General features: G+C 35.8%; 1 protein-coding gene across 1 annotated transcript in view; it reads left to right on the top strand.

The window, feature by feature from the left end:
• The window catches only part of caln1 (calneuron 1), a 147,426-nt gene extending 127,087 nt beyond the window's left edge, over window positions 1-20,339 (top strand). The window contains exons 6-7 of the mRNA XM_061972231.1: window positions 2,130-2,286; window positions 19,305-20,339. Coding sequence (XP_061828215.1) covers window positions 2,130-2,286; window positions 19,305-19,432 — 285 coding nt within the window. The 3' untranslated portion in view covers window positions 19,433-20,339. The remainder of the gene's footprint in view (window positions 1-2,129; window positions 2,287-19,304) is intronic.
• The last annotated feature ends 6,253 nt before the right edge of the window (window positions 20,340-26,592 follow it).

The following is a 26,592-nucleotide window of genomic DNA, read 5'->3' as shown; positions in this document are numbered from 1 at the left end:
GTACACTAGACAAAAGTCTTGGGACACTTCAGACTAAAAGTAGACAAAAGTATTGGGACACTTGGGACTAGCACCTGCCAAATACGCGGGCCCGACCAATGCTGCTTGCAGCTTTAATTACCTTTTGTTTTCCTTCTTTTACCTTTTACCTTCTTTGACCATCTTTTAACTTCTATTCAACTTGTTTTACCTTCTACATTTATTAGTTAGTTGCACATCAATCGTATCGACAGCATATTCTTTGTTTGACTGTATTGAGGGATTGATGGTTGCATGTAGTGGTGAGTGCGGGCTTGTTAGCACGTAGCGTGCAGTAATGTTTACAAGGAAAGACCTAAATGTTTGATGAAGATTTGGTGGAGACTTTGGCAGACTCCCTCATCACGGCCTCTCTCTCCTGCAGGCATCGATCTGCTTGCTAACGAGCAGCGTGACCCTGGGCTTAATGGCTGCGATGATTAATCACTCTGACGCTAATTGGCTATTGATAACTCTGCTCCTCGCCTGATGCTGATTTACCAGACGGCGTGATGGAGTTTTTCCTGCCGATATCGAGCACGTGCGGCTAATTTCACTGGGTTGGCGTATTTCCGCCCGACGAGTGGACAGGACATCGAGGGCGGTACCTCTGGATTGGCAGACCGGGGTGGTGGTTCCTCTCTTTAAAAAGGGGAACCGGAGGGTGTGTTCTAACTATCGTGGGATCACACTCCTCAGCCTTCCCGGTAAGGTCTATTCAGGTGTACTGGAGAGGAGGCTACGCCGGATAGTCGAACCTCGGATTCAGGAGGAACAGTGTGGTTTTCGTCCTGGTCGTGGAACTGTGGACCAGCTCTATACTCTGGGCAGGGTCCTTGAGGGTGCATGGGAGTTTGCCCAACCAGTCTACATGTGCTTTGTGGACTTGGAGAAGGCATTCGACCGTGTCCCTCGGGAGGTCCTGTGGGGAGTGCTCAGAGAGTATGGGGTAACGGACTGTCTGATTTTGGCAGTCCGCTCCCTGTATGATCAGTGTCAGAGCTTGGTCCGCATTGCCGGCAGTAAGTCGGACACGTTTCCGGTGAGGGTTGGACTCCGCCAAGGCTGCCCTTTGTCACCGATTCTGTTCATAACTTTTATGGACAGAATTTCTAGGCGCAGTCAAGGCGTTGAGGGGATCCAGTTTGGTGGCTGCAGGATTAGGTCTCTGCTTTTTGCAGATGATTTGGTCCTGATGGCTTCATCTGGCCAGGATCTTCAGCTCTCACTGGATCGGTTCGCAGCTGAGTGTGAAGCGACTGGGATGAGAATCAGCACCTCCAAGTCCGAGTCCATGGTTCTCGCCCGGAAAAGGGTGGAGTGCCATCTCCGGGTTGGGGAGGAGATCTTGCCCCAAGTGGAGGAGTTCAAGTACCTCGGAGTCTTGTTCACGAGTGGGGGAAGAGTGGATCGTGAGATCGACAGGCGGATCGGTGCGGCGTCTTCAGTAATGCGGACGCTGTATCGATCCGTTGTGGTGAAGAAGGAGCTGAGCCGGAAGGCAAAGCTCTCGATTTACCGGTCGATCTACGTTCCCATCCTCACCTATGGTCATGAGCTTTGGGTCATGACCGAAAGGACAAGATCACGGGTACAAGCGGCCGAAATGAGTTTCCTCCGCCGAGTGGCGGGGCTCTCTCTTAGAGATAGGGTGAGAAGCTCTGCCATCCGGGGGGAGCTCAAAGTAAAGCCGCTGCTCCTCCACATGGAGAGGAGCCAGATGAGGTGGTTCGGGCATCTGGTCAGGATGCCACCCGAACGCCTCCCTAGGAAGGTGTTTCGGGCACGTCCGACCGGTAGGAGGCCACGGGGAAGACCTAGGACACGCTGGGAAGACTATCTCTCCCGGCTGGCCTGGGAACGCCTCGGGATCCCCCGGGAGGAGCTGGACGAAGTGGCTGGGGAGAGGGAAGTCTGGGCTTCCCTGCTTAAGCTGCTGCCCCCGCGACCCGACCTCGGATAAGCGGAAGAAGATGGATGGATGGATGGATGGAAACACATGGAACACGTTTGGGGAGATATTGACATGGTGGGGGGGGCTGCAAAGTCTGTCTGGCCTTGGAGGAGTCCGCTAGTGTGACTAAAAAAACCAAGAACGTGTGTGTTTGCAGTTTGACATGCAGAGGATCACGCTGGAGGAGCTCAAGCACGTCCTCTTCTACGCCTTCAGGGACCACCTGACCATGAAGGACATCGAGAACATCATCGTCAACGAGGAAGAGAGCCTCAAGGAGAACGCCGGAAACTGTCAGACCGAGTTTGAAGGAGGTAAGAGAGTGTGTGTGTGTGTGTGTGTGTGTGTGTGTGTGTGTGTGTGTGTGTGTGTGTGTGTGTGTGTGTGTGTGTGTGTGTGTGTGTGTGTGTGTGTGTGTGTGTGTGTGTTCTTGTATTTCTACCCTTCTTGAGACATCAACAAGGAAAAGTACCTTGCATATGAGCAGGCCCGGCCCTAACCAATCTGGCGCCCTAGGCAAGATTTTAGGTGGCGCCCCCCCCCCCCCCCACATCGGCAGTGAAGTGTATATACTCACAAGAAACCGAATAGCTTTGTCTTTGACCTTTTTTTTTTTTACTTACAACTATACCTAATATATAAAGGGGTGGAAAAGTGACTATTACCTGCAGGGCAAACATTAGCTAACCAGAAGGCAATAACAATGTAAACAAAAAACACCTGCTTAAAGGATTTAATACAAATGTCCCTGAGGAATGTAAGGTGGGAGTACTGTAATTACCTAACGTTACATTATTATTTTCCATAACAATTTAGCGTAATGTTGTAACAAATAATATTTCTATTACATAGGCTTTACTTTGCATTTTAATTAACGTGGGATTATTTTTTGTATTTAGTAATAATAGTACCAACTTTTTTTTTTCTTTTTTTTTCTCCAACATTTGTGGCACTGACGTGGCGCCCCCTGATGGACGGCGCCCTTAGCATTTGCCTATACGGCCTATGCCACGGGCCGGCCCTGCATATGAGGACCAGTGAACAAGTTAGGACATAAATCATGGTCCCAGTATGGAAAACCATTGTGGTACCAAAAAGGAAGGATTTTTCAAATTGACAGTGTGTCGGTTTTAAAAGTGCTCCCCCTCTGGTCAACATATGAAATAACAAGTGTGTGTAATAATTTGAAGCGCCAACATTTGTAATAACAAGTGTGTGTAAGAATTCGAAATGTGTCCCCTTTGGGACAAAATTAATAAAATAAATATGTATATAGAGACATGCTGTCATAACTTGAAGTAAATAATGGAGATTAAAACCAATTAACTAACAAAATACTTTTAAAAAATTCAAAAAATTTACGAAAAGTATTGTTTTTCTCACAATGTGTCGACTTTTTTCTTATAAAATTGGGAACAATTTCTCATATTCTTTCTGTTTCTGTAATACTGCGATATTTTCTCATAAAATTATTACTTTTTATGTAAAATTATTACTTTTTAATGCAAAATTGTGACATTTGTCATATAAAATTTTGACTTTTGGCACAATATTGCCAATTTTTTTGTTCTTCTTTTAAAATAGTGAAATGTTTTGAGTAAAAGTATTACTTTTGTCATGATTTTGCCAAATACAATTCCGATTATTATTATATTATTGCCAACATTTGACAGTTTTCTTATAAAGTTGTGACTTTTGTCGAGTAAAATTACGACTCTTTTCATAAAATTGCCAAAATGTTCAGCTTTTCTTGTAAAATTCCAACTTTTTTTATAATATTACACAAATGTTCAGTTTTTCTTGTAAAATTTTGACTGGCGTTGAGTAAAATGATTTTATTATACTACTGCCAAAATTCCAAGTTATTCTTGTGAAATTGTGACCTTTTTCTTGTGAAATTCCAACTTTTATTATAATAATACACAAATGTTCAGTTTTTCTTGTAAAATTTTGACTGGCGTTGAGTAAAATGATTTTATTATAATACTGCCAAAATTCCAAGTTATTCTTGTGAAATTGTGACCTTTTTCTTGTGAAATTCCAACTTTTATTATAATATTACACAAATGTTCAGTTTTTCTTGTAAAATTTTGACTGGCGTTGAGTAAAATGATTTTATTATACTACTGCCAAAAATCCAAGTTATTCTTGTGAAATTGTGACCTTTTTCTTGTGAAATTCCAACTCATTTTTCACAACAAACTTTTTTATATTTGCACAGTATGTATATATTATTAATGTTGTAAATACACATCTTTATATATCTAGGAAGGCTGGTCCTAAAGAGGGAGGCATTTTTCCTCAGGTCTCAAGAAGGTACAAATACAAGAGTGTGTGTGTGTGTGTGTGTGTGTGTGTGTGTGTGTGTGTGTGTGTGTGTGTGTGTGTGTGTGTGTGTGTGTGCGCTGTCAGAACATATTTGAGGCTACTCGTCAAATCTCCGGTGGCCAAAGTCGCTGCACACCTGCTGATTTATTGATTGGAGGACGGCGTCACCTGAGGGAGGAGAGGTGAGGATGGTAGCTGCTACATAAAAATAGGGTTACACAATTTAATCCGATTAATCACAGGCTTGCTGCCGATTAATGGGATTAATAATGAAGATTAATTAATCATCTTTAATAAAAAAAGGTGCTTTCTGATCATGGTGATTTATTGTTGTGGTCCAGTACCGCGATGATGACACATGTTCCAGACCGCCTGAGCTTGGTCCTGATGACACTGGGCTGCACTCAGCCGAGTGATGCTCGTTGCTAGGCAACCACGCAGAGAGACAGCATCAACACCTTCATGTCATCATCCCCTCCGCATTGATGGAGCCCGTCATGAAGCTGCTGAGTGCTGCCCTCTGCAGGATACCATCTGTCACTGCATGATTTTGCATTACAGCACAACCTCCATTTGCAAACGTAATTGGTTCTTGAACAGGATTTCTAAATTGAGAAGTTTGTATAGTGAAGCACATTTCTCCAGAAGAAACAATGTAAATATGAACAATGGGTTCCAGCCTCAACAGTAGTCCATATTTTAGCGAAGGTTTGTACACTTTGAACAAAATCTAAAGGGCTGTACCAGGCACGTGCACACATAGGGCCCTATGGGTGCTTGAGCCCCTGCCCTTTTTGCCTCGTCTTAAAAAGTGCCCTCTGCCTGTGTGTGTGTGTTTTTTTTTTCTTTTCGTTTTTTTTTCTTTGAACAACATTAATAAATTCCTGTCAGGGATGTAAAAAAAAAAAAACAGCGGTACAAAAACTCCACGTTTTCTTGTAATACCGGGTTGTTTGAGCCTGCCGCTTCCGCCAGAGAGAGAGAGAGAGAGAGAGAGAGGGCGAGTGAGTGAGTAAGTGAGAGGAGAGAGAGCCAACTGCGGCGCTGAGGAGACGTGACAGTGGAGCAACTTGAACCTGTGAGTTATGGTCTAGTCGCCGTCCACTTATTCAGCATCTAATATGGGTAATATTTCAGAAAAACGCTGTATTATTCTATTATTCAATGTGTCAGTTTCTGTTTTTGCCGGACGTCGGAGCACGGCGCATCAATTGAGCACGGCACATCAAATCCGCACAGAGCAGAGCGGATCGTGCGGGACAGGAAGTAGTGTACAAAATACAAAATAAAACACCGGGTTAATTTTCAAAATAAAATGCACTGTGTTTACGGCGGATCACATTTCTCTCACAGTAGAGGTTTAGATATAAAGTTTATTGTGACTTTGCTATTTCTGTGTGGGTTAACAAAATAATAATAATAATAACGATAATAAGAATAATGATAATGATGATGATGATGATAATAATAATAATCCATCCATCCATCCATCTTCTTCCGCTTATCCGAGGTCGGGTCGCGGGGGCAGCAGCCTAAGCAGGGAAGCCCAGACTTCCCTCTCCCCAGCCACTTCGTCCAGCTCCTCCCGGGGGATCCCGAGGCGTTCCCAGGCCAGCCGGGAGACATAGTCTTCCCAACGTGTCCTGGGTCTTCCTCGCGGCCTCCTACCGGTCGGACGTGCCCTAAACACCTCCCGAGGGAGGCGATCGGGTGGCATCCTGACCAGATGCCCGAACCACCTCATCTGGCTCCTCTCCATGTGGAGGAGCAGCGGCTTTACTTTGAGCTCCCCCCGGATGACAGAGCTTCTCACCCTATCTCTAAGGGAGAGACCCGCCACCCGGCGGAGGAAACTCATTTGGGCCGCTTGTACCCGTGATCTTGTCCTTTCGGTCATAACCCAAAGCTCATGACCATAGGTGAGGATGGGAACGTAGATCGATTGGTAAATCGAGAGCTTTGCCTTCCGGCTCAGCTCCTTCTTCACCACAACGGATCGATACAGCGTCCGCATTACTGAAGACGCCGCACCGATCCGCCTGTCGATCTCACGATCCACTCTTCCCTCACTCGTGAACAAGACTCCGAGGTACTTGAACTCCTCCACTTGGGGCAGGGTCTCCTCCCCAACCCGAAGATGGGATTCCACCCTTTTCCGGGAGAGAACCATGGACTCGGACTTGGAGGTGCTGATTCTCATCCCATTATTATCATTATTATTATTATTATTGTTAATAATAATAATAATTTCAGCATTCTGGGGATATAAGATGTAGGTTATCTGTTAGGAATATTACCATCTGTATTTAAACTTGATTCATGTTGATTATGCCTGCAGCACAATGCCAAAAAAAGAAAGGATACAGAAAAGGAAGGAGAAGGAGCGCCAGGTAGCAGACCTCTTAATGCATGGCTAAAACCAAGTACTAGCACCAGAATTGAAGAAAGACCACAGACCTCAGAAAGTGTCACACCTGAGAGAGAGGCAGAGACCTTAGAAGCAACACCTGAGAGAGAGGAGGTGGAGAGTGTAGAAGCAACACCTGAGAGAAAAGAGGCTTTAGATGCAACTCCTGACACAGAGGAAGCCATAGAAATCCCGGTAAATGTTGGGGAGGAAGAATCCACAGGAAGGGAGGCAGATGATACTACTGCAGAGGAAGCCATAGATGAGGGGGAAGTTGAAGGAGATACAAGTGATGTAGGGGAAGAGGTCTTATCAAATATTGCAGTTATAGTATAGTTGTATAGTTAGCTTCCTATTAGCAAATTTAATTTTACATTCATTTCCATATTGTGTAAAGGACCAAAAAAAAATGTCCTGCCCTTTTCTGACTTTGAGCCCCTGCCCCTCTATAATCATGTGCACGTCCCTGTATATATATATATCCATCCATCCATCCATTTTCTACCGCTTATTCCCTTCGGGGTCGCGGGGGGCGCTGGAGCCTATCTCAGCTACAATCGGGCGGAAGGCGGTGTACACCCTGGACAAGTCGCCACCTCATCACAGTATATATATATATATATATATATATATATATATATATATATATATATATATATATATATATATATATATATATATATGTCTTAATAAGGTTATCCAAAAAAATAGTGCTCGATACCGTAGTAGAGCGCAATATATGTATGTGTGGGGAAAAAAATCACACGACTACTTCATCTCTACAGGCCTGTTTCATGAGGGGGGGGTACCCTCAATCGTCAGGAGATTTTAATGGGAGCATTCGCATACCATGGTTTATATAGGGCACAGAGTGGGTGGGTACAGGCTGGCCTAGGGGCGTGGTGATTGGCTCATGTGTTACCTAGGAGGTGTTTCCGTCTATGGCGGCATGTTGTTACAATTTCGCTGCGCTAAATAAGCAAAAACGTCTCAACGAACATTGGACACAAATTCCTCCATCTGATTGACAAACACTTTCCCAAAGACAACAACCTAAGAAAAGTATTCAACAAGAACAACATTAAATTGAGCTACAGCTGCATGAACAACATACGACAAATCATCTCAAACCACAACAAAACAACTGCAAATGAGCCGTCGACCCCCAGTCAGAACGACTCCAAAACCAACAAAGCATGTAACTGTCGAAAGAAACCTGATTGCCCTCTCAACGGGGGGTGCTTACAAACATCAGTTGTCTACCAATCTAAGGTAATACGCAAGGACATTAACACATCCGACACATATGTAGGATTAACCGAGGGTGAATTCAAAACCAGATGGAACAACCACAAGGCTTCTTTCAGGAACCAAAACCTGCGAAATACCACAGAACTCAGCAAACACATTTGGGACCTCAAAGACAATAATGTTGAATATTTAATAACATGGCAAATTCTTGCATCCAGCACACCTTACAATAGTGGTAATAAAAGATGCAACCTATGCTTGAAAGAGAAACTGTTTATTATTTACCGTCCAGACCTGTCATCCCTCAACAAGCGCAGCGAAATTGTAACAACATGCCGCCATAGACGGAAACACCTCCTAGGTAACACATGAGCCAATCACCACGCCCCTAGACCAGCCTGTACCCACCCACTCTGTGCCCTATATAAACCATGGTATGCGAATGCTCCCATTAAAATCTCCTGACGATTGAGGGTACCCCCCCTCATGAAACAGGCCTGTAGAGATGAAATAGTCTTGTGATTTTTTTTCCCCACACATATATATATATATATATATATATATATATATATATATATATATATATATATATATATATATATATATATATATATATATATATATATACGGCGTGGCGCAGTGGAAGAATGGCCGTGCGCGACCCGAGGGTCCCTGGTTCAATCCCCACCTAGTACCAACCTCGTCATGTCCGTTGTGTCCTGAGCAAGACACTTCACCCTTGCTCCTGATGGCTGCTGGTTAGCGCCTTGCATGGCAGCTCCCTCCATCAGTGTGTGAATGTGTGTGTGAATGGGTAAATGTGGAAGTAGTGTCAAAGCGCTTTGAGTACCTTGAAGGTAGAAAAGCGCTATACAAGTACAACCCATTTATATATATCTACATCCTTAAAATATGCAAACAAAACTGTGTTTAGATAATTGATACTTCAAACTTGCATAAATAAATATTAAGGAATATAACATAACTTGGCTTCTGAGAGCTTCAAAATGTAATGAATAAAATGCTAAAGTTGTTGATAAACAAGCAATTATTTTAATAATTAAATATGGTCATTTTAAATGAATTATTATGATAATATAAAATTAATTATTTCAGATATGTTTATTTTAATTCTATGGCTAGATGTAATAAGGAGTCAGAAAAAATACAAAAAAAATACAATTACTTTTGATGTTTTTAGCAAAATATAGTAAAAATGTATATTTTTTTTATTTTTTAAAAATTAATAAATATATTTATTTTTAGGTAAGATAAACATAATAATACAATGTATCTCTAGTCTGGATGATTTAGTTCTTGTCACCCTGTTGTCCTCCCGTCGTGAAAAAAAGGCTGTCCTCACTCAGGTCCGCATGGAGCTGGAGGGGGCGTGGCCTCCAGCTCCGGTTGAAAATCGGGAGATTTTTCGGGAGAATATTTGTCCCGGGAGGTTTTCGGGAGAGGCGCTGAATTTCGGGAGTCTCCCGGAAAATTCGGGAGGGTTGGCAAGTATGTTGTATAGTGAAGCACATTTCTCCAGAAGAAACAATGTAAATATGAACAATGGGTTCCAGCCTCAACAGTAGTCCATATTTTAGTGAAGGTTTTTAAACAACAGCTATGAAAAATTCTACACTATCTAATCTAATAAAGTTTTAACAAAAATTGTCACTCAAAAATGTGAGGAAAGAATGGAAAAATAACTGAAACTCACCACTTCGGCTGAATAAACTAAATAACAAAAAAATCACTCTGCTGAGGAGGAAGAAAGGAAAACTCAAAATAGGGTCAAATGCAGAGAATAATTTCGCCACACCTAGTGTGTGTGTGACAATCATTGGCACTTTAACTTTAACTTTAAGTAGATAGGATCTTTGATCCAAGACACAACTTACATTGAACTAAAATGTTATTTTCTCTGTGCTTGACAAAAGAAAAGTATTGAGAATGTTTCCATGTTAAGAAACTCGAATTCTGGCTTCACCATGATGTCTTGTTAGTTGTTATGAGAGTAGCGCATGTGTGTGTGTGTGTGTGGCCCTTTAAGATATGACAGCATGTGAGGTGAGTGACGTCAGTGAGTGACAAACCGCCGGCCTCGTCATTCGCCCTCAGCTGTAAAGACCCACTTCCGGGTAAAATGAAGGTTGTTAGCCCCGAAGTACATAGGCCCTGGAGGAACGTCTCCTCTGCGCTCCTCGGCTACGGTCTGGGACACCCCCCAACCACGCCCCCACCCACACAAAGCACCCCTTTTCTTTTCCTTGTGACACAGAAGGACAACACCGCAGCGCTCCAATAAAACACACTCAGATCTTCTGTTTCTAGCCGATACTACATCAAAAATAACGTAAAATAACGCAGTAACGCATCGTGTAGTAACGGTAACTGAGTTACTGAATAGAAAAAATAACGCGCTACATTACTAGTTACCCCGCGCGACTTTGTAACGCGTTAGTCCCAACACAGCTTACATTGGAGCGTTTTTTTGAGTAAATTTCTTTGTTGGCATTGAAAATTGCAACATTACCTATAGAGGGCGTTGGGCTGAGTCGGCTCTCAGTGCTGCTGGAGTGATAGCCAAGTGCCAAAGTGAGGAGAGTCGGTTCAGTCGGCAACCGGGCGTGACGTCACGCGTATCCCGGGTACCAAAACATGGCACCGTTGGATTTTACGTGAATCGATGTCCGGATTCGGTACCCGTCCCGAGTGAAGGCAGTACTTGAACTCACCTTTTAACGTGTGTGTGATGAATGATTGTTTTTAACGTGTGTGTGTGATGAATGATTGTTTTTAACGTGTGTGTGATGAATGATTGTTTTTAACGTGTGTGTGATGAATGATTGTTTTTAACGTGTGTGTGATGAATGATTGTTTTTAACGTGTGTGTGATGAATGATTGTTTTTAACGTGTGTGTGATGAATGATTGTTTTTAACGTGTGTGTGATGAATTATTGTTTTTAACGTGTGTGTGTGATGAATGATTGTTTTTAACGTGTGTGTGATGAATGATTGTTTTTAACGTGTGTGTGATGAATGATTGTTTTTAACGTGTGTGTGATGAATGATTGTTTTTAACGTGTGTGTGTGATGAATGATTGTTTTTAACGTGTGTGTGATGAATGATTGTTTTTAACGTGTGTGTGTGATGAATGATTGTTTTTAACGTGTGTGTGATGAATGATTGTTTTTAACGTGTGTGTGATGAATGATTGTTTTTAACGTGTGCATGATGAATGATTGTTTTTAACGTGTGTGTGATGAATGATTGTTTTTAACGTGTGTGTGTGATGAATGATTGTTTTTAACGTGTGTGTGATGAATGATTGTTTTTAACGTGTGTGTGTGATGAATGATTGTTTTTAACGTGTGTGTGATGAATGATTGTTTTTAACGTGTGTGTGATGAATGATTGTTTTTAACGTGTGTGTGATGAATGATTGTTTTTAACGTGTGTGTGATGAATGATTGTTTTTAACGTGTGTGTGATGAATGATTGTTTTTAACGTGTGTGTGATGAATGATTGTTTTTAACGTGTGTGTGATGAATGATTGTTTTTAATGTGTGTGTGTGATGAATGATTGTTTTTAACGTGTGTGTGTGTGATGAATGATTGTTTTTAACGTGTGTGTGTGTGATGAATGATTGTTTTTAACGTGTGTGTGATGAATGATTGTTTTTAACGTGTGTGTGATGAATGATTGTTTTTAACGTGTGTGTGATGAATGATTGTTTTTAACGTGTGTGTGTGATGAATGATTGTTTTTAACGTGTGTGTGTGATGAATGATTGTTTTTAACGTGTGTGTGATGAATGATTGTTTTTAACGTGTGTGTGATGAATGATTGTTTTTAACGTGTGTGTGATGAATGATTGTTTTTAACGTGTGTGTGTGTGATGAATGATTGTTTTTAACGTGTGTGTGTGATGAATGATTGTTTTTAACGTGTGTGTGATGAATGATTGTTTTTAACGTGTGTGTGATGAATGATTGTTTTTAACGTGTGTGTGATGAATCATTGTTTTTAACGTGTGTGATGAATGATTGTTTTTAACGTGTGTGTGATGAATGATTGTTTTTAACGTGTGTGTGTGATGAATGATTGTTTTTATAACGTGTGTGTGATGAATGATTGTTTTTAACGTGTGTGTGTGATGAATGATTGTTTTTAACGTGTGTGTGATGAATGATTGTTTTTAACGTGTGTGTGATGAATGATTGTTTTTAACGTGTGTGTGATGAATGATTGTTTTTAACGTGTGTGTGATGAATGATTGTTTTTAACGTGTGTGTGATGAATGATTGTTTTTAACGTGTGTGTGATGAATGATTGTTTTTAATGTGTGTGTGTGATGAATGATTGTTTTTAACGTGTGTGTGTGTGATGAATGATTGTTTTTAACGTGTGTGTGTGTGATGAATGATTGTTTTTAACGTGTGTGTGATGAATGATTGTTTTTAACGTGTGTGTGATGAATGATTGTTTTTAACGTGTGTGTGATGAATGATTGTTTTTAACGTGTGTGTGTGATGAATGATTGTTTTTAACGTGTGTGTGATGAATGATTGTTTTTAACGTGTGTGTGATGAATGATTGTTTTTAACGTGTGTGTGATGAATGATTGTTTTTAACGTGTGTGTGATGAATGATTGTTTTTAACGTGTGTGTGTGTGATGAATGATTGTTTTTAACGTGTGTGTGTGATGAATGATTGTTTTTAACGTGTGTGTGTGATGAATGATTGTTTTTAACGTGTGTGTGATGAATGATTGTTTTTAACGTGTGTGTGATGAATCATTGTTTTTAACGTGTGTGATGAATGATTGTTTTTAACGTGTGTGTGATGAATGATTGTTTTTAACGTGTGTGTGTGATGAATGATTGTTTTTATAACGTGTGTGTGATGAATGATTGTTTTTAACGTGTGTGTGTGATGAATGATTGTTTTTAACGTGTGTGTGATGAATGATTGTTTTTAACGTGTGTGTGATGAATGATTGTTTTTAACGTGTGTGTGTGATGAATGATTGTTTTTAACGTGTGTGTGATGAATGATTGTTTTTAACGTGTGTGTGATGAATGATTGTTTTTAACGTGTGTGTGTGATGAATGATTGTTTTTAACGTGTGTGTGATGAATGATTGTTTTTAACGTGTGTGTGATGAATGATTGTTTTTAACGTGTGTGTGTGATGAATGATTGTTTTTAACGTGTGTGTGTGATGAATGATTGTTTTTAACGTGTGTGTGTGATGAATGATTGTTTTTAACGTGTGTGTGATGAATGATTGTTTTTAACGTGTGTGTGTGATGAATGATTGTTTTTAACGTGTGTGTGTGATGAATGATTGTTTTTAACGTGTGTGTGATGAATGATTGTTTTTAACGTGTGTGTGATGAATGATTGTTTTTAACGTGTGTGTGATGAATGATTGTTTTTAACGTGTGTGTGTGATGAATGATTGTTTTTAACGTGTGTGTGTGATGAATGATTGTTTTTAACGTGTGTGTGATGAATGATTGTTTTTTACGTGTGTGTGATGAATGATTGTTTTTAACGTGTGTGTGTGATGAATGATTGTTTTTAACGTGTGTGTGATGAATGATTGTTTTTAACGTGTGTGTGATGAATGATTGTTTTTAACGTGTGTGTGTGATGAATGATTGTTTTTAACGTGTGTGTGTGATGAATGATTGTTTTTAACGTGTGTGTGTGATGAATGATTGTTTTTAACGTGTGTGTGATGAATGATTGTTTTTAACGTGTGTGTGTGATGAATGATTGTTTTTAACGTGTGTGTGTGATGAATGATTGTTTTTAACGTGTGTGTGATGAATGATTGTTTTTAACGTGTGTGTGATGAATGATTGTTTTTAACGTGTGTGTGATGAATGATTGTTTTTAACGTGTGTGTGTGATGAATGATTGTTTTTAACGTGTGTGTGTGATGAATGATTGTTTTTAACGTGTGTGTGATGAATGATTGTTTTTTACGTGTGTGTGTGATGAATGATTGTTTTTAACGTGTGTGTGTGATGAATGATTGTTTTTAACGTGTGTGTGATGAATGATTGTTTTTAACGTGTGTGTGTGTGATGAATGATTGTTTTTAACGTGTGTGTGATGAATGATTGTTTTTAACGTGTGTGTGATGAATGATTGTTTTTAACGTGTGTGTGTGTGATGAATGATTGTTTTTAACGTGTGTGTGTGATGAATGATTGTTTTTAACGTGTGTGTGTGATGAATGATTGTTTTTAACGTGTGTGTGTGATGAATGATTGTTTTTAACGTGTGTGTGATGAATGATTGTTTTTAACGTGTGTGTGATGAATGATTGTTTTTAACGTGTGTGTGTGTGATGAATGATTGTTTTTAACGTGTGTGTGTGATGAATGATTGTTTTTAACGTGTGTGTGTGATGAATGATTGTTTTTAACGTGTGTGTGTGATGAATGATTGTTTTTAACGTGTGTGTGATGAATGATTGTTTTTAACGTGTGTGTGTGTGATGAATGATTGTTTTTAACGTGTGTGTGATGAATGATTGTTTTTAACGTGTGTGTGTGATGAATGATTGTTTTTAACGTGTGTGTGTGATGAATGATTGTTTTTAACGTGTGTGTGATGAATGATTGTTTTTAACGTGTGTGTGATGAATGATTGTTTTTAACGTGTGTGTGAGATGAATGATTGTTTTTAACGTGTGTGTGATGAATGATTGTTTTTAACGTGTGTGTGATGAATGATTGTTTTTTACGTGTGTGTGTGATGAATGATTGTTTTTAACGTGTGTGTGATGAATGATTGTTTTTCACGTGTGTGTGTGATGAATGATTGTTTTTAACGTGTGTGTGATGAATGATTGTTTTTAACGTGTGTGTGATGAATGATTGTTTTTAACGTGTGTGTGTGATGAATGATTGTTTTTAACGTGTGTGTGATGAATGATTGTTTTTAACGTGTGTGTGTGATGAATGATTGTTTTTAATGTGTGTGTGATGAATGATTGTTTTTAACGTGTGTGTGTGATGAATTATTGTTTTTAACGTGTGTGTGATGAATGATTGTTTTTAACGTGTGTGTGATGAATGATTGTTTTTAACGTGTGTGATGAATGATTGTTTTTAACGTGTGTGTGATGAATGATTGTTTTTAACGTGTGTGTGATGAATGATTGTTTTTAACGTGTGTGTGATGAATGATTGTTTTTAACGTGTGTGTGATGAATGATTGTTTTTAACGTGTGTGTGTGATGAATGATTGTTTTTAACGTGTGTGTGTGATGAATGATTGTTTTTAACGTGTGTGTGATGAATGATTGTTTTTAACGTGTGTGTGATGAATGATTGTTTTTAACGTGTGTGTGATGAATGATTGTTTTTAACGTGTGTGTGTGATGAATGATTGTTTTTAACGTGTGTGTGTGATGAATGATTGTTTTTAACGTGTGTGTGATGAATGATTGTTTTTAACGTGTGTGTGTGATGAATGATTGTTTTTAACGTGTGTGTGATGAATGATTGTTTTTAACGTGTGTGTGATGAATGATTGTTTTTTACGTGTGTGTGATGAATGATTGTTTTTAACGTGTGTGTGATGAATGATTGTTTTTAACGTGTGTGTGATGAATGATTGTTTTTAACGTGTGTGTGATGAATGATTGTTTTTAACGTGTGTGTGATGAATGATTGTTTTTAACATGTGTGTGATGAATGATTGTTTTTAACGTGTGTGTGTGTGATGAATGATTGTTTTTAACGTGTGTGTGATGAATGATTGTTTTTAACGTGTGTGTGTGATGAATGATTGTTTTTAACGTGTGTGTGATGAATGATTGTTTTTAACGTGTGTGTGTGATGAATTATTTTTTTTAACGTGTGTGTGATGAATGATTGTTTTTAACGTGTGTGTGTGATGAATGATTGTTTTTAACGTGTGTGTGATGAATGATTGTTTTTAACGTGTGTGTGATGAATGATTGTTTTTAACGTGTGTGTGATGAATGATTGTTTTTAACGTGTGTGTGATGAATGATTGTTTTTAATGTGTGTGTGTGTGTGATGAATGATTGTTTTTAACGTGTGTGTGATGAATGATTGTTTTTAACGTGTGTGTGTGTGATGAATGATTGTTTTTAACGTGTGTGTGATGAATGATTGTTTTTAACGTGTGTGTGATGAATGATTGTTTTTAACGTGTGTGTGTGATGAATGATTTTTTTTAACGTGTGTGTGATGAATGATTGTTTTTAACGTGTGTGTGTGATGAATGATTGTTTTTAACGTGTGTGTGATGAATGATTGTTTTTAACGTGTGTGTGATGAATGATTGTTTTTAACGTGTGTGTGATGAATGATTGTTTTTAACGTGTGTGTGATGAATGATTGTTTTTAACGTGTGTGTGATGAATGATTGTTTTTAACGTGTGCATGATGAATGATTGTTTTTAACGTGTGTGTGATGAATGATTGTTTTTAACGTGTGTGTGTGATGAATGATTGTTTTTAACGTGTGTGTGATGAATGATTGTTTTTAACGTGTGTGTGTGATGAATGATTGTTTTTAACGTGTGTGTGATGAATGATTGTTTTTAACGTGTGTGTGATGAATGATTGTTTTTAACGTGTGTGTGATGAATGATTGTTTTTAACGTGTGTGTGATGAATGATTGTTTTTAACGTGTGTGTGATGAATGATTGTTTTTAACGTGTGTGTGATGAATGATTGTTTTTAACGTGTGTGTGATGAATGATTGTTTTTAATGTGTGTGTGTGATGAATGATTGTTTTTAACGTGTGTGTGATGAATGATTGTTTTTAACGTGTGTGTGTGATGAATGATTGTTTTTAACGTGTGTGATGATGAATGATTGTTTTTAACGTGTGTGTGTGATGAATGATTGTTTTTAACGTGTGTGTGATGAATGATTGTTTTTAACGTGTGTGATGATGAATGATTGTTTTTAACGTGTGTGTGATGAATGATTGTTTTTAACGTGTGTGTGATGAATGATTGTTTTTAACGTGTGTGTGTGATGAATGATTGTTTTTAACGTGTGTGTGATGAATGATTGTTTTTAACGTGTGTGTGATGAATGATTGTTTTTAACGTGTGTGTGTGATGAATGATTGTTTTTAACGTGTGTGTGATGAATGATTGTTTTTAACGTGTGTGTGATGAATGATTGTTTTTAACGTGTGTGTGATGAATGATTGTTTTTAACGTGTGTGTGTGATGAATGATTGTTTTTAACGTGTGTGTGTGATGAATGATTGTTTTTAACGTGTGTGTGTGTGATGAATGATTGTTTTTAACGTGTGTGTGATGAATGATTGTTTTTAACGTGTGTGTGATGAATGATTGTTTTTAACGTGTGTGTGATGAATGATTGTTTTTAACGTGTGTGTGTGATGAATGATTGTTTTTAACGTGTGTGTGTGATGAATGATTGTTTTTAACGTGTGTGTGATGAATGATTGTTTTTAACGTGTGTGTGATGAATGATTGTTTTTAACGTGTGTGTGTGATGAATGATTGTTTTTAACGTGTGTGATGATGAATGATTGTTTTTAACGTGTGTGTGTGATGAATGATTGTTTTTAACGTGTGTGTGATGAATGATTGTTTTTAACGTGTGTGATGATGAATGATTGTTTTTAACGTGTGTGTGATGAATGATTGTTTTTAACGTGTGTGTGATGAATGATTGTTTTTAACGTGTGTGTGTGATGAATGATTGTTTTTAACGTGTGTGTGATGAATGATTGTTTTTAACGTGTGTGTGATGAATGATTGTTTTTAACGTGTGTGTGATGAATGATTGTTTTTAACGTGTGTGTGTGATGAATGATTGTTTTTAACGTGTGTGTGTGATGAATGATTGTTTTTAACGTGTGTGTGTGATGAATGATTGTTTTTAACGTGTGTGTGATGAATGATTGTTTTTAACGTGTGTGTGATGAATGATTGTTTTTAACGTGTGTGTGATGAATGATTGTTTTTAACGTGTGTGTGTGATGAATGATTGTTTTTAACGTGTGTGTGATGAATGATTGTTTTTAACGTGTGTGTGTGATGAATGATTGTTTTTGACGTGTGTGTGATGAATGATTGTTTTTAACGTGTGTGTGATGAATGATTGTTTTTAACGTGTGTGTAATGAATGATTGTTTTTAACGTGTGTGTGATGAATGATTGTTTTTAACGTGTGTGTGATGAATGATTGTTTTTAACGTGTGTGTGTGTGATGAATGATTGTTTTTAACGTGTGTGTGTGATGAATGATTGTTTTTAACGTGTGTGTGATGAATGATTGTTTTTAACGTGTGTGTGTGATGAATGATTGTTTTTAACGTGTGTGTGATGAATTATTGTTTTTAACGTATGTGTGATGAATGATTGTTTTTAACGTGTGTGTGATGAATGATTGTTTTTAACGTGTGTGTGATGAATGATTGTTTTTAACGTGTGTGTGAGGAATGATTGTTTTTAACGTGTGTGTGATGAATGATTGTTTTTAACGTGTGTGTGATGAATGATTGTTTTTAAGGTGTGTGTGATGAATGATTGTTTTTAACGTGTGTGTGATGAATGATTGTTTTTAACGTGTGTGTGATGAATGATTGTTTTTAACGTGTGTGTGATGAATGATTGTTTTTAACGTGTGTGTGATGAATGATTGTTTTTAACGTGTGTGTGATGAATGATTGTTTTTAACGTGTGTGTGATGAATGATTGTTTTTAACGTGTGTGTGATGAATGATTGTTTTTAACGTGCGTGTGATGAATGATTGTTTTTAATGTGTGTGTGTGTGATGAATGATTGTTTTTAACGTGTGTGTGATGAATGATTGTTTTTAACGTGTGTGTGATGAATGATTGTTTTTTACGTGTGTGTGATGAATGATTGTTTTTAACGTGTGTGTGATGAATGATTGTTTTTAACGTGTGTGTGTGATGAATGATTGTTTTAACGTGTGTGTGATGAATGATTGTTTTTAACGTGTGTGTGATGAATGATTGTTTTTAACGTGTGTGTGATGAATGATTGTTTTTAATGTGTGTGTGATGAATGATTGTTTTTAACGTGTGTGTGATGAATGATTGTTTTTAACGTGTGTGTGATGAATGATTGTTTTTAACATGTGTGTGTGATGAATGATTGTTTTTAACGTGTGTGTGTGATGAATGATTGTTTTTAACGTGTGTGCGATGAATGATTGTTTTTAACGTGTGTGTGATGAATGATTGTCGAAAGTCGCCATGGAGAAATTGTTTGGCGCGGTGCATTCAAAGACACGGCGTAAACACCAGCGCTGTGTTTGTGTCTCGTCTCTTAGTCCACCCGTCGAAGAAGAACCGCCAAACGTGTGTGAGGAAGAGCCTCATCTGCGCCTTCGCCATGGCCTTCATCATCAGCGTCATGCTCATCGCGGCCAATCAGATGCTGAGGAACGGCATGGAGTAGCCAGTGGGCGTGGCCACGTCCCCGCCGCCCACGCACACCCCATCCATTTCTTTTCTCGTCACTGAGAAGCCAGCGTGAGGAGTCCCCGCCCCCTCTGGGGCTCCTCCCCCTTTTACTGACAGGGACTCTCAAGGGCTGACATTACCCACAATCCTCTGCCCTCTCCTTGATGCAATAACCTGGGAGGTGCACAGGAAGGAGCGCTCGATTCTGTACCTGGAGAACTTGTGGACCACAAGGAATGCTGGGATTTTTATTTAATTTAGTTTTTTTAACTCGAGTCTTGACTCCAGGTGAGAAGCGGGGATTTTGCTCCAAGGCCCGCCGCACCCACAACCCAACCGTGCATGAATATTCCTCACATTTGTCGCCATCATCGACTTCCTGCTTCCCGCCACAAACAAACGTGTTCACTCGCTGGCAAGTCAAATGTGTGAAATGTCCAGGTGGAAGGTGTACGCACAAAGCCATAGACATGCTCACATCAATAGTCCTGTAAATATGATTATCAAGGACAAAAACATGTCTGACTGTACTCGTCCTTGCACTCCACAATCCCTTCACGCGTGTGAAGGGATTTCCTCAACTCTACACTCGCTCAATCCCAACAAAACGTACATTTTGTATGTGTTGGAATTAAAAAAACAAAAAACATAAGATAAAAGACGGAATCTAATATGGATTCAAAAATGTTTCTTTTTCTTTGAAATCATTAGAAACAAGGAAAATGTTGGAATAAGTCATTTAAAACTTCTTTTTTTTTTAATTCAGATACATTTCAAAGTGGAGCTTCTTTGTTGTGTTTTATTTATTTTATTGAACGATTAAATAATCGTATTTTGTGTGATTATTATTATTTTTTTGTTTTTTTAACCATCGGTTATCTACTGAGGCCCCTAAAGAGACATGGGGGGAAAATATATATATTTTTTATTTTATTTTATTTTTAGACATGTATTTCGTGCGCATGAGAAACTTTTTATAAAATTATAAACAACTTATAATTTAAAAAAAACATTTTTTTAGACATGTATCTCTTGAGCACGTGAAACTATCTTGTGCGCAGGAGAAAGTTTCTCGTGCGCACGAGATAGTTTTTTTTTTTTTATTATAAAAAAAAAAAAATATATATATATATATATATATATTTTTTTTTTTTTTGCGCACGAGATAGTTTCTTTTTTCTTTTTTTTGCGCACGAGATAGTTTCTTTTTTTTAAATTATAAAAAAAAAAATATATATATATATATATATATTTTTTTTTTTTTTGCGCACGAGATAGTTTCTTTTTTCTTTTTTTTGCGCACGAGATAGTTTCTTTTTTTTAAATTATAAAAAAAAAAAAATATATATATATATATATATTTTTTTTTTTGCGCACGAGATAGTTTCTTTTTTCTTTTTTTTGCGCACGAGATAGTTTCTTTTTTTTAAATTATAAAAAAAAAATATGTATATATATATATATATATATATATATTATATAATTTAAAAAAAGAAACTATCTCGTGCGCACGAGAAACTTTTTATAAAATTATAAAAAAAACAACTTATTTAAAAAAAAAATTTTTTTTAGACATGTATCTTTGAGCACGTGAAACTATCTTGTGCGCAGGAGAAAGTTTCTCGTGCGCACGAGATACTTTCTTTTTTTAAAATTATAAAATAAATATATATATATATATATATATATATATATATATATATATATTTATTTATTTTTTTTGCGTACGAGATAGTTTCTTTTTTCTTTTTTTTTGCGCACGAGATAGTTTCTTTTTTTAAATTATAAAAAAAATATATATATATATATATATATTTTTTTTTTTTGCGCACAAGATAGTTTCTTTTTTCTTTTTTTTGCGCACGAGATAGTTTCTTTTATTTAAATTATAAAAAAAAAAAATATATATATATATATATATTTTTTTTTTTTTTACTTAAAAAAAAAAATATATATATATATATATATATATATATTTTATAATTTAAAAAAAAGAAACTATCTCGTGCGCACGAGATAGTTTCTTTTTTTTAAATTATAAAAAATATATATATATATATATATATATATATATATATATATATATATATATATATATATATATATATATTTTTTTTTTTTTGCGTACGAGATAGTTTCTTTTTTCTTTTTTTTGCGCACGAGATAGTTTTTTTTTTTAAATTATAAAAAAAAATATATATATATATATATATATTTTATAATTAAAAAAAAAACTATCTCGTGCGCACGAGATAGTTTCTTTTTTCTTTTTTTTCGCGCACGAGATAGTTTCTTTTTTTTAAATTATAAAAAAATATATATATATATATTTTTTTTTTTTTACTTAAAAAAAAAAAAAATATATATATATATATATATATATATATATATATATTATAATTTAAAAAAAAGAAACTATCTCGTGCGCACGAGAGTTTCTTTTTTTTAAATGATAAAAAAAAAAAAAAAATATATATATATATATATATTTTTTTTTTTTGCGCACGAGATAGTTTCTTTTTTCTTTTTTTGCGCACGAGATAGTTTCTTTTTTTAAATTATAAAATATATATATATATATATATATATATATTTTTTTTTAACTTAAAAATAAAAAATAAAAATACATATATATATATATATATATATTTTATAATTTAAAAAAAAGAAACTATCTCGTGCGCACGAGAAACTTTCTCGTATATATATATATATATATATATATATATATATATATATATATATATATATATATATATATATTTATATTTATATATATATATATTTAGACATGTATCTCGTAAAGTTTGTCGTGCGCACGACATACATGTCTAAAAAAAAAAAAAAAAAAAAAAAAAAAAAAACAACATTTCCCCCATGTCCCTTTAGGGGCTCCGTAGTTATCGAACGTCTGGCAAACGCTAAATCCTACAAGGCTCCGCCCACATATGTTTTGCGCGTGTCATAGTTTGTGCGTGTGGTCACGTGACCTGTCCTCCTCGTTAACGAAACACTGTGATGCACGTGAGGCGTCTTTATTCGCACGCGCGTGCCGGAAGTTATCTTCCTCGCGCACTCCTCCATGAAGCCATAAAAGACTTTTTCTGCTTCCACACAAACATTCCCCGACTCAACAGGACAAGAAGCTTTTTTTCCCCTTTTTTTTCCCCATAGCGCCCTCTGGTGTGCAGAACTGTGAACACACGCAAACCCCCTATTAACATTGTGTACACGCAGTTTGTGTGGTAACAGCGCCCTCTGGTGGACACAACTGTCAACACTCCAAACTACTAACCATGTGGACAAGCAGCTTTTTTTCCATTCTCTTGCTGTAACAGCGCCCTCTGGTGGACAGAACTGTCAGCACACACTCCATCCTATTAACATTTTGTCTGCAAAAATAACAATGCTGACTTTTGATTGACAATAGATTATTGTACATGTTCATTGTATCATTAAACAGTTTTTTTTTTAGCTTATTTAGCAACACGACAGTCGTAGTTTGTGCGTGTCAATCAAAAGTAAGCAGGATTATCTTTGCATTAAAATGGTACAGGACACCACAAGAAGGCTATATATTTTTTTGTTTTTATCTGGAATATTTGTATAGATGTTTCTTTTTATCCACAGGGGAAAAAAAATCAGAGTTTTTTTCTTTTTAGATAATAGTAATAATACTTTTGTATTTGCGATTGTCACGTGTGTCTCCTTCGTGCACGAGCCCTGCAGGATGGTTGCATGTGTCCCATTCCTCGAGGAATGAAGGCTTTTATTTTGGAGGGTTTCCGGAGTAGCATGGACGCACAAGTCGGTCCTCATGTATTAACCGCGAGCACATTAGACACACTTTGCATGGGCAACACGTATAGGCCTGTACATACACACAACACTCAGCTGATGCAATAAAGGCTTGGTTTTGAAAACGACTCCGTTTTTTTTTCTCCTGTTGTTGCCGATAATTCATCATAAAATCATCATTTTCACTCTGAAAAAAACACACACAAAAAAACGTAGATTTTACTCCACAAAACAGCTGAATCGCCAAAATTTTATTGAGAAATTCATGGTACTTTTAATTACTGTAATTTGAAAAATGGTGCCACTTGATTTTACGTAATTTTACTGTAAAATTAATTGTGGCTTTAATTACTGTAATTTGAAATACAGTGCTACTTAATTTTACGTAATTTTACTGCAAAATTAATTGTGGCTTTAATTACTGTAATTTGATAAACGGTGCTACTTGATTTTACGTAATTTTACTATAAAATTAATTGTGGATTTAATTACTGTAATTTGAAAAACGGTGCTACTTGATTTTACGTAATTTTACTTTAAAATTAATTGTGGCTTTAATTACCGTAATTTGAAAAACAGTGCTACTTAATTTTACGTAATTTTACTGTAAAATTAATTGTGGCTTTAATTACTGTAATTTGAAAAACAGTGCTACTTAATTTTACTGCAAAATTAATTGTGGCTTTAATTATTGTAATTTGAAAAACGGTGCCACTTGATTTTACGTAATTTTACTGTAAAATTAATTGTGGCTTTAATTACTGTAATTTGAAAAACGGTGCCACTTGATTTTACGTAATTTTACTGTAAAATTAATTGTGGCTTTAATTACTGTAATTTGAAAAACGGCGCCACTTGATTTTACGTAATTTTACTGTAAAATTAATTGTGGCTTTAATTACTGTAATTTGAAAAACGGTGCCACTTGATTTTACGTAATTTTACTGTAAAATTAATTGTGGCTTTAATTACTGTAATTTGAAAAACGGTGCCACTTGATTTTACGTAATGTTACTGTAAAATTAATTGTGGCTTTAATTACTGTAATTTGAAAAACAGTGCTACTTAATTTTACGTAATTTTACTGCAAAATTAATTGTGGCTTTAATTACTGTAATTTGAAAAACAGTGCTACTTAATTTTACGTAATTTTACTGTAAAATTAATTGTGGCTTTAACTACTGTAATTTGAAAAACAGTGCCACTTAATTTTACGTAATCTTACTGTAAAATTAATTGTGGCTTTAATTACTGTAATTTGAAAAACAGTGCTACTTAATTTTACGTAATTTTACTGCAAAATTAATTGTGGCTTTAATTACTGTAATTTGAAAAACGGCGCCACTTGATTTGACGTAATTTTACTGTAAAATTAATTGTGGCTTTAATTACTGTAATTTGAAAAACAGTCCTACTTAATTTTACATAATTTTACTGTAAAATTAATTGTGGCTTTAATAATTGTCATTTGAAAAACGGTGCCACTTGATTTTACGTAATTTTACTGTAAAATTAATTGTGGCTTTAATTACAGTAATTTGAAAAACAGTGCTACTTGATTTTACGTAATTTTACTGTAAAATCAATTGTGGCTTTAATTACTGTAATTTGAAAAACGGCGCCACTTGATTTTACACAATTTTACTGTAAAATTAATTGTGGCTTTAATTACTGTAATTTGAAAAACAGTGCTACTTAATTTTACGGTAAAATTAATTGTGGCTTTAATTATTGTCATTTGAAAAACTGTGCCACTTGATTTTACGTAATTTTACTGTAAAATTAATTGTGGCTTTAATTACTGTAATTTGAAAAACAGCGCCACTTGATTTTACGTAATTTTACTGTAAAATTAATTGTGGCTTTAATTACAGTAATTTGAAAAACAGTGCTACTTAATTTTACGTAATTTTACTGCAAAATTAATTGTGGCTTTAATTACTGTAATTTGAAAAACAGTGCTACTTAATTTTACGTAATTTTACTGCAAAATTAATTGTGGCTTTAATTACTGTAATTTGAAAAACAGCGCCACTTAATTTTACGTAATTTTACTGTAAAATTAATTCTGGCTTTAATTACTGTAATTTGAAAAACGGTGCCACTTGATTTTACGTAATTTTACTGTAAAATTAATTGTGGCTTTAATTACTGTAATTTGAAAAACGGTGCTACTTGATTTTACGTTATTTTACTGCAAAATTAATTGTGGCTTTAATTACTGTCATTTGAAAAACAGTGCTACTTAATTTTACGTAATTTTACTGCAAAATTAATTGTGGCTTTAATTACTGTAATTTGAAAAACAGCGCCACTTAATTTTACGTAATTTTACTGTAAAATTAATTGTGGCTTTAATTACTGTAATTTGAAATACAGTGCTACTTAATTTTACGTAATTTTACTGCAAAATTAATTGTGGCTTTAATTACTGTAAATTGAAAAACAGTGCTACTTAATTTTACGTAATTTTACTGTAAAAGTAATTGTGGCTTTAATTATTGTCATTTGAAAAACGGTGCCACTTGATTTTACGTAATTTTACTGTAAAATTAATTGTGGCTTTAATTATTGTAATTTGAAAAACGGTGCCATTTGATTTTACGTAATTTTACTGTAAAATTAATTGTGGCTTAATTACAGTAATTTGAAAAACAGTGCTATTTAATTTTACGTAATTTTACTGCAAAATTAATTGTGGCTTTAATTACTGTAATTTGAAAAACAGTGCCACTTGATTTTACGTAGATTTACTGTAAAATTAGTTGTGGCTTTAATTACTGTAATTTGAAAAACAGTGCTACTTAATTTTACGTAATTTTCTGTAAAATTAATTGTGGCTTTAATTACTGTAATTTGAAAAACGGCGCCACTTTACTTTACGTAATTTTACTGTAAAATTAATTGTGGCTTTAATTACTGTAATTTGAAAGACAGTGCTACTTAATTTTACGTAATTTTACTGCAAAATTAATTGTGGCTTTAAATACTGTAATTTGAAAAACAGCGCCACTTGATTTTACGTAATTTTACTGTAAAATTAATTGTGGTTTTAATTACTGTAATTTGAAAAACAGTGCTACTTAATTTTACATAATTTTACTGCAAAATTAATTGTGGCTTTAATTACTGTAATTTGAAAAACAGTGCCACTTGATTTTACGTAATTTTACTGCAAAATTAATTGTGGCTTTAATTACTGTAATTTGAAAAACAGTGCTACTTGATTTTACGTAATTTTACTGTAAAATTAATTGTGGCTTTAATTACTGTAATTTGAAAAACAGTGCTACTTAATTTTACGTAATTTTACTGTAAAATTAATTGTGGCTTTAATTATTGTCATTTGAAAAACGG

The sequence above is a fragment of the Nerophis lumbriciformis genome, linkage group LG17 (assembly GCF_033978685.3).
Source record: "Nerophis lumbriciformis linkage group LG17, RoL_Nlum_v2.1, whole genome shotgun sequence".
Classification (NCBI taxonomy): Eukaryota; Metazoa; Chordata; class Actinopteri; order Syngnathiformes; family Syngnathidae; genus Nerophis; species Nerophis lumbriciformis.
Note: the sequence above shows the minus strand (reverse complement) of the source record. Positions and strands in the feature narration are given on the sequence as shown.